Source organism: Volvox carteri (assembly GCF_000143455.1).
Source record: "Volvox carteri f. nagariensis unplaced genomic scaffold VOLCAscaffold_85, whole genome shotgun sequence".
NCBI lineage: Eukaryota > Viridiplantae > Chlorophyta > Chlorophyceae > Chlamydomonadales > Volvocaceae > Volvox > Volvox carteri.
The window spans coordinates 147,005-155,890 of NW_003307628.1; the positions used below are offsets into that span (position 1 = coordinate 147,005).

The 8,886-nt window shown below is 57.0% G+C and overlaps 3 protein-coding genes across 3 annotated transcripts in view; 2 read left to right on the top strand and 1 right to left on the bottom strand.

Moving 5' to 3' along the window:
* The window catches only part of VOLCADRAFT_119836 (uncharacterized protein), a gene marked incomplete at both ends in the record, with an annotated part of 7,397 nt that extends 1,391 nt beyond the window's left edge, over positions 1 to 6,006 (bottom strand). The window contains 5 exons of the mRNA XM_002958064.1: positions 342 to 547; positions 3,188 to 3,273; positions 4,310 to 4,420; positions 5,234 to 5,359; positions 5,917 to 6,006. Of these exons, the coding sequence (XP_002958110.1) occupies positions 342 to 547; positions 3,188 to 3,273; positions 4,310 to 4,420; positions 5,234 to 5,359; positions 5,917 to 6,006 (619 nt within the window). The remainder of the gene's footprint in view (positions 1 to 341; positions 548 to 3,187; positions 3,274 to 4,309; positions 4,421 to 5,233; positions 5,360 to 5,916) is intronic.
* Positions 6,007 to 6,558: 552 nt separating this feature from the next.
* VOLCADRAFT_68978 (uncharacterized protein) lies at positions 6,559 to 7,054 on the top strand (the record flags this gene model as incomplete). The annotated part of the gene is made up of 2 exons (XM_002958035.1): positions 6,559 to 6,658; positions 6,912 to 7,054. Coding segments are annotated over 2 exons (243 nt in total), but the record flags the coding sequence as incomplete, so codon positions are not given.
* Positions 7,055 to 7,629: 575 nt separating this feature from the next.
* Positions 7,630 to 8,886, top strand: part of VOLCADRAFT_99285 (uncharacterized protein) — a gene marked incomplete at both ends in the record, with an annotated part of 6,332 nt that continues 5,075 nt past the window's right edge. Inside the window, 2 exons of the mRNA XM_002958036.1 lie at positions 7,630 to 8,121; positions 8,402 to 8,542. Coding sequence (XP_002958082.1) covers positions 7,630 to 8,121; positions 8,402 to 8,542 — 633 coding nt within the window. The remainder of the gene's footprint in view (positions 8,122 to 8,401; positions 8,543 to 8,886) is intronic.

Sequence of the window (8,886 nt, forward strand, 5' to 3'; positions counted from 1 at the left end):
GAAGACCCGGTGTCGTCCGAGTCCTGGGACATGCCCGTGAAACCCTGGGGGTGTGGGGTGGGGTGGGGTGGGGTGGGGGTGGGGGGGGAGGAGACGAAACACAGAAGGGTGATGCTGAAAGCATAGGTAGACGGTAAGGGCGGGTGGGGGGGAAAGGGGCACATGGGGGTGAGGAGGGCGGCTGGGAGAGGAGGCGGAGAGATATGGCGGGTGTACGACGTGTTTGCTTTCCTCCCTTCGCCCTTGTCGCCCGTAGGGGGCTTTGAGGAAGAGATACATGTCAAGTCGTACGTGTCGTACATGTCGTACACGTGTCTGAAGTCCCCTCCCCTTCTCCTTACCCCTTCCCACCTTTCGAGATATGAGCTGGTGGAGCTTGGCATTCACCGCCATCAGGGCCCTCATGGCCCCCCCCTCATCACCGGGAGGGGGAAAGGCGAGCGTGTCTGAACCGCCGTGTCTGAAACCCGCAGCCAGCAGCACCGCCTCGGCCCCGGGGACCACATCCAGAGCCTCACGAATCTTGGGGTTGGACGTCCGTACAGTCCTGGGGGGAAACAAGGGGGAGGGTGGGGAACACGCGCCACTCCTGTCTTAGTTGTGTGGGGGGGACCGGGGGGGTTCTACAGAAGGTAAAAACGGAAAAGGGCCCAAATAGTAGACCAGGAGGAAAACACGCCACCAGCACCAGCACCAGCACCAGCACCAGCACCAGCACCAGCACCAGCACCAGCACCAGCACCAGCACCGGCTGACTCCCCTCGTGCCCCCTCTCACACACGCTCACACTTGAAGAGGTCGAGGCGGCTTTGTCGTCCCTGTCTAATGGGCGTTCCCCGGGTCTGGGTATGGTTCCGGCCGAGTGCTACAAGTATGCCAAGCGAATCCCTCGTGAAGGTGACGAGGACAGGGTGTCTGTCAATGTTATTGCCCCTGCGATTCGAGACCTTTTCCAGCACATTTGGGATACAGGGGATGTGCCTGACCAGTTTTGCGTGGCGTCCCTCAGTCCGTTACTTAAGAAAGGCGACCCCAGGGTCAAGGACAATTACAGGGGTCTAGCTGTGGGATGCGCCATTGCCAAATGCTATGCCACGGTTCTCGACAGGCGGCTGGCGGCTTTCGGGGATAAAGATGGTGTCCGGTGCCGTTTTCAGGCTGGGTCCCGTCAAAAGCGCAGTACAGTTCATCAGTTGTTCGTTGTCCGTCATCTTAAAAGTCGTTATGAGCGGCCCGGCAGCAATCAGGCCCTGTATGCGTGTCAGGTGGACTTTGAGAAAGCCTTTGATAGAGTGCCCCGGGCGAGCCTGTGGCAGCGTCTTGAGGAGAGGGGTGTTCATGGACCCATGTTGGCGGCCCTTAAAGCCAGCTACGAACGTGTTCTCCAACGGGTCAAGGTTAACGGTCGCCTGGGGTCCATCTTTGCCTCTCTGCAGGGTGTGAAGCAGGGGTGCCCCATGAGTCCCAATTTGTTCAGATCTTCATTGAGGTTATTGCCGACTACCTTGAAGCGAGGGATGGTATGGACGAATGGTTTAACACACGTGCACACGAATGTCCTGTCATTAATGATCGTCGGTTGCCTCTGTTGTTCTATGCAGACGACCTTACTTTGTTCGCGACCTCGTTGGCACGCCTCCAGTTCTCGCTTAAGCTGCTTGTTGAGTTCTGTGCTGCTTTTGGTATGCGCTGCAACGTTCGGAAATGTGAGGCCCTTGTTGTGGCTGCTTCGGATGATGTCGTTAAGAGGGCGTTTGAGGGGGTGAGGCCCATGCTTCCTCTTCGTACTGATGGGTCGCTTTGGCACCCACCCATGGTTGGTAGTTTACTTGTCCCTAGTCCTATTAACTGGTGTGGTCGCGTTAGGTACTTGGGTCTCTATTGGGGCCCTGCGTCCCCGTTTGCGAGTTGTGTTAACGAACTTTTGGAAGCGGGGCGACACGGCTATGTTCGGTCTTAGTAATCGGTTGGATGAGAACAGGGTGTGGGCTCCTGCCGTTCGGCTTCAAGCGTTCGACACCCAGGTTCGTTCAGTTCTCTGTTATGGTGCTGAGGTCTGGGGTCCTGATAGGATTGTCTCCGTTCTGCGGTTAGGTAAAGGTGTTTTACCCGCAGGTAAGTCATATTTTGATTTGGCTTTGGAAGATGGTATGGTTCAGGTCCAGCGTGACTTCTGTTTACGTTGTGCTGGGCTCAAGCAGGTACCTTACAAGCTGTTGTACAGGGAGTTGTCTCAGTTGCCTTTGCAGTACTTTTGGTTACGCCTTGCGTTGTGTTTCTGGAATAAGATAGTCAAGTCCCGTGGGTCGGTCTATCATGATGTGTTAGTAGATGATCTCCGTCTGGCTCTTCTGTCTGATCTCAAAGTGGATTGCTGGTCGTCTAAAGTGCTCATCATTTTGCGTTGGTTGGGTCATGAGTGGCCGGCGTGTGACTCCGTCTCTCAGAAGGTAGATGTGTACTCGTCTCAGTTGATTCGAGTGGGTGAGGTTCTGGAGAGGTTATCTGCGTTCCTTTTCAGTGACTGGGATCAGTTCAGCCAAGGGGGTGATCCGCGTGTGTTCCAAGGTAAAGGGGTTTCGCTTTGCAGGTATCATAACTGGATGGGCTCCCCTTCACCCGCAAGAGAGGGCTCCGATCCCACAGGCTATTTGCGTGTTTATTTGCCGGTCAACCAGTTGCGTATGGTTGCCAAATTCCGTCTTTGTTGTTGGCCTTTGGAGGTCAACAAAGGGCACCATAGGCCGAGAGAGTGCCGTACGTGTCGGGTCTGTACGTCGGGTAAGGTTGAGGATGAATATCATGTGCTTATGGAGTGTGAGGCGTATACTGAGTTGCGTAATAGGTTTCTGATTAACGTTGAAGATACTGATATGCGCAAGGTATTTCTTAATACCAATCCGAGGAAAATCGCTACTTTCCTTACTGAGGTTTTCGATGAGCGTCAACAGCGTGCTCTGGAGCCTCACGGCTCGTGAGGGCACCCGCCGCGTCGGCGGCGGAAATACTGTAACCACATAACATAACATAACACACACACAGCGCATCCTCCCCGCGCAACAACGGACTCTTTTCCCCCCCCAAGGGGCCCCGTACTGCTATCCGGTCGGTTCGGACCTGAATAGTTAACGGTTATAGCTTCCTCCAGTTACCCAACCGAACCCGCCCCAACCACCCTAACCACCACCTGTACTTCTCCACGGTGTTTCCGCAGCCCACGATGTTGCCTGTCAAGCGGCCCAGCAGAGTCAGGGCAGTCCACAGCGACTCGCCCTGGGCGCGAAGGGGGTGCACGGGAGTTGAAGGAGGCCCCGGATTCCGAGGGGGAAAGAGGAGGGAGAGAGGGGGAAATGGGAGCCGAGGGGACTTGTTGGCGTTACTGCATGTGACGGCTTGTAGCGATCGGGGAGAGTCACGAAGGCTGGTTCTGTACGACTGCCGTACGACAGCCTGGATGGCAGTCGAGATCGGAATCTCAGATATCAGCTCGCCTGGTGAAGTCATTCTGCCTATTTCAATCAGAAGAGCTTCGCAGCCTGGGCATTCGCTAACTCCCTTCCTAAGGGGCTCCGGCCCCCGGGGGAGCTGCGCTGTTGCTCCGTTCCTAGCGGCTGCTTTATCGCCCACTTCCCCTCAGCTGGTTGGGCCTTGGGCGGCATCGAGGAGCACAGGGACCGCCTTGAAGAGCCCTAGTCAGCTCCAGGGTGGCGTGATGCGTGTGGGGGGGGCTGGGTGCGGGTGTGGTTGGGGGGGGGAGGGAGTGTATGGAGCTGCTGTGTTCATCTTAAGCTGCCTGCTGCAGCCCGACTGCCCAACTCGGACTCTGCCGCAGAGGCTCCCTCAGCAGCAGCAGTAGGTCTGGTCTGGTCTGGTGACACCACAGCACTGCATTTCGTAGTAGTGGTAGTGGTATAACCCCACTCCCGTGTCCCGGGTTCCAATCCTAGGTAGAAACCCGCCGCGGCATCGGCCGGGATCGTGAGAGAGGTGTTACGGCTAGCTGCTGGGGTGCGGAGGTGAGGTCATGGTCGCAGTTGAGGGACCTGGCTCCGCACCGAGCTGGCTGGCTGGGCGGCTGGCTGGGCGGCTGGGCAGCGATTGCTCGGGGGGGGTAGGGGGGCCCGCTCTGTCCGTACTACGGATGTCCGGGTGAGGAGGACTGGATGAGGGGGAATCCTAGAGAAGGCAGGAACAATCTTTAACGGACATCCCCCCCAGTCCTGTTGTAAATCTTGTTGTAGTGGCAATAGCCGCAACAGCAGTAGCAGTAGCAGTACCTGTCGGGGGGCCCCGCCCTCATCACTATTACCTTGTGCGCGTTGGTCTGCACCGCCCTCAGAACCGCTGATAGCAATTTACGACACTGCCGTACATCCATACCCGTGGTGGACGCGTCCAGCAGCCATTCGGACAGCTGCAACTGCAGGCCGGGAGAGGAAACACATACAATACATACATACATACATATATACATATACATAGATCATTTTATCAATATACTTAACTTGATAAACCATACATACATACGTACATGCGTACACACGTGCTTATCAGCACGTACATTTACATTTAGAGATGTCGCCTAACTGTCACCTCCCTGGTTGGAATAGCACACAAACATGATTAACACACACACAAAACATACATACTTACACATACAACATACACACCCTCTACACATGCATGCGGCGCTGAGCAGCAGCGTTCTGCGGCCTGCTGTTGCTCTCCTATCCAATCTCCTCCTGCTGCATGTCTGCCTGCCTGTGTTGGTTTCCTGTCCTTTGCTTCGAAGCCTCAGACAGACACACATACATACACATACACACGCGCCCCACAAGCCCCCTACTTTAATCACCCTCATTCTATTCACTGGTAAGGGGAATGCCGCCGTTCGAACTACCAACTGCCGACCCCGCTTCCGGGGGTAGTAAGTATCAAACACTAAGTTCTAGGTTCAAAGTTGCAAATTCCGCGGGGGCATGCGCGGGGGACGTCCGGAAAAGCCGGCAGTTGGGGCCATGGTAGATGGTCAATAGCCGATATTTGGCGCCGAGTGAGGACGTGCATCTGTGCACGGAGGCACCTTTGCAGCACATATACAAAGCAACATCCCCGAGGCCGAGTGTAAGTCTATCCTCCCCCTCTATCTTGTCAGCCCCCTCTTTCCCCCCCCCCGTCGCAGCCCCAAGCCAGTCTGGGCCCCGGCCGTTGTCTTCCCCCTCCTCCCCGTTACCTGGGGTGGTAGTTCCCAGGTGGTTATGTCGGTTGTACTGCAGTGATAGTAGTAACGGTGGTACTTTAGGGAGTAGTATTCTTTGATGTCGCCGGGGAGCACCGGCGGATCGATGAAGGGGAGGGCCTGCACGTGTGTGTGTGTGTGTGTGTGTGTGTTTTGGGCGCCACACGGGGCCGTGGGGTTGGCGGGGGACCACACAAAGTGTGAGGAGGAGGAGTGGGGCGTAAGAGCGGGGCTTCGGAGCGGTTAGGGAACTGCGTGATGGGGGTGAGGGGATTATACTACATCGCAACTATGGAAAGGCACACAGGGTTATATTAATTCAGGTGGCGGAGAAGTATTGTGGATGGACATTGAAAAGCCTTGCATAGCGTATGGCGAAGGGGGTGGAGAGCGGGGTTAAAGAAGAAACGTTTGGAAGAAGAAATGAGGAGATTCGGATGTGGTCCAGATCCCAAGGGCTCAGTAAAGCATGGGTTCCTGGGTCAGGATTGGGGCAGTGTGTCCCTTTCCTGTGTGTCGCTTTTGTTTGGAGCTTTATTTGTGTGTTATAACACCGGTTGGGGTGGATGACAGAATGGGCGATGGCAACGTGCTAAGCCTGTTGGCCAAGCCGACCATGTTCCATGTTGCTGCGGGGAGAAGTTTGGTTGGACTATGTGATAGTATGTGTGACCAACCTCTTCATAGCTTCCGAACAGCAGTGAGCAAGCTTTAGCCACATCCGCGTTGATGCCCTTAGCAATCAGCACTGCCTCAAGGTTAGACATACCGCTACCGATAGTGTGCTCAGCTTTAAAAGTGAAGCCCGTAACTGATAATCACTGGTTTCTAATGTAACCAAATATCGTTTGCAATGCTGCAAGTGCGCCTCGTTGGTCGCGGTTAAACACAGTTGTCCAACACCAGACGGCCGTTGCAACAGTATTCTCAGCAGGGTTTATTCCTTAACAGTAACAGAAAACATAAAGTTATCCTGCTTCGCATAGGCACAGCGATCCTCACGCAATCACTCATGCAGCTTCGGCCCCTGTACGTTGCCGTTCTCACCGTAGGTGCACTACACTTTTGAAGGACCGTCCAAATCTCACACATATCCTCAAACAAAATATCCTTAGCCATAGTCCGGGGAAATCATAACTGCAACTTGTTTCGGGAATGTCCCAGGGCCCGGAGCGGGGCGTCCTTAAGCGCTCAGCGCCGTCAACAGCTGATTCCGTTGACGAGTTGCGTTTGGAGGATAAGATACGCCATCATGTAGGAACTTTTGACTTGCTCCGATGATGGCCTAAAGCTGAGTCCTGGTGTCTTTGTTGGCTGTACAGTTGGCTAGCTCTGGAAAGCGTGAGGCTCTCAAGGAGCTCCTTGCATCCCGTCTGGCTTCTTGCGGCTGGCGTGACGACGTAAAGCAGCGCTGCCGAGGTACGGGCCGGACATCGCTGTTGGGGACGCCCACACGTACTTGCTTATGCGCCGCAACGCGTTATACGCGCATCGATAGATACATCTATTTCGGCACGGGCCCTGACCATCCAGCTCTGGTGGCCACCACAGGATACCCTCGCATGGAAATTCGAGCTCCAGATGTGCCCTTGAATGCCTTCCCCCTCAAGTCTACGCCTCCAGCCCCCCCTAACCCCGCCTTACCCGCTACCTGGCTTCCGCTACGCCACAGAGTACGTGACCAAAAAAGGTCGCGAAACCGTCACAACCGACGACATCGTACGTGCCGTACGACCTGAGGGTCGTGCAACCGTTCCTGACAGCGTGAAGGCCGAACTGCTTGCAGAAATAAAAAAGTTCATCCTTAGCATCTGAAAGCCCTCAGCGCAGCTCACCTCTGCGGCGGCAGTTGTTGCTCCCGGGGGTTGCGGGTGCGGAGGTTGACAACGGAGCTGAGCCGCACCTCACCTTGCCTCTCCTGATCGTGCGTGTGAGCGTGCGTGTGTTTTGGGAAGGTCCAGGGGAGGTCCACGTTGGTGTGAGGGTGGGGTTGAGCAAAGTGGGATCTTGGGTCTGTTTTGTTGGGGGGTTGCGTCGGCTGTGCTGGGAACACCCGCACCCCCTCTCTTCCTTCTCCCTGGCTTCATTCGCCGCCGTGTGCGACTGCGACCCAACCCCCGCAGGGTGCACCGTCGTGCCCTGGTAGTCTGTGCGTGTTTTTGTGGGTGTTGGGGGTGAAGGTGGGGGAAGAGGCGGCCGGGGAGTTGGAGGTTAGAGGATAGAGCCGTTACGTCCGACGAGTCGGCTTGGGCATCACTAGGACAGGTGTGCGTTCGTGGACAGTTGCCGTAGATTTAGTTGGCACGTGCACCGACGGAGTTGGTTGGTTGGTTGGTGGTTGCAAAGCAGTCACCTAGCTGAGGAAGAAGGGAAAAGCAATTGTACAGTGAATGGCGCCATCGTCGTCGTACACGGGCGCCGCGGCCGTCGTTCCCGCCGCCGTCGCGGCAGCTCCCCTATCCGCTGCGATCTCCGACACCAACACCCATGGCGGCGGCGGCGGCGGGGTGGACGTTGGCAATGCCGGCGGTGGCGGCGACGGTTCCGGAGGCGGAACCTTGCACCACGTGGTAGCCATTGACCAAGGCTTGCACCTGGAGCCGGAAACCTTGTCGTACTGGGGGTACGACGACGGGACGAGCACATTGTTGGTGGTTAAGGGCGGCCTGGTGTTTGCGTACGACCTGTCCCCCGGCGTCACCCCGGGCAGCCCCGAGCAGCTGCGGTGGACATTCCCGCTGTCCGACGGCCCCGCCGTACGGGCGCTGAGGCTGTCTCTGGACGGGGGCCTGCTGGCGATACAACGTTCCGGCGTCATGATAGAGTGCGTGGAGCTGGCAACGGGGAATGTGTTTGTGCAGGCAAGAAGGGGGCGGGGGGGAGTGGGGGTGGAGAAAATGGGTTAGTGGAAGGTTGGTGTGCGCGCGTGTGTGCGGGTAGGGTGGAGTAGGTGCGCGCGTGTGTGTGCGGGTGTTGGAGTTGGGGCCGGAATTCCCCCCTAAACCGGTCTGGGTTTAGGGGCACGTGGGTGGTTAGTTCACGGAGGTCGCGGAACCCTGTACGACTCGCCTTAGGGAGGTAGTTGTCGTACGGTCGTACATGAAGTACGATCCGGTTCGGCGTGAGTAACCTACTCCCCTCCCCGCCGCCGCGCCCGCTCAGGGCACTGACCGGGGCCGCAGCGAGGTGTCGTGTTTCTTCTTCACGGAGTTGGAGGGGGCGGATGTGGTGCTTGTGACACCGGCGGGGCTGGAGCTGCTGGAGTTCGTGCCCCGGCGGCTGGGTCTCAGAATGAGGGAGCGAGTGAGCTCGGGTGGAGGAATGGGGGGAAGAAGAGGAAAAGTGGATGTCCAAGGCAGCCGACCACGCACACCCACACTCGCGCCGTGGACTGGGGGGGGGACCTGGGAGTGGGGGGGGATGGGGGGGTTGGGGCTTTCTCTTGCCCCCTTGAACCGCTTCATTCCCCACTCGCCGTTCTTCTGGGGGGCCCCTCCCGTCCGCCAATAACAATGAGACTTTATTACTTCCGAAACCACGGGGGATGGTGGTTGATGACGTTACATCACCGCTTAGGACTCACTCCCTAGGGGCAATTTCGGAATGGGGACGCCGTTTTCCGGCAGCAGGCAGTTCCCCTGCACAAA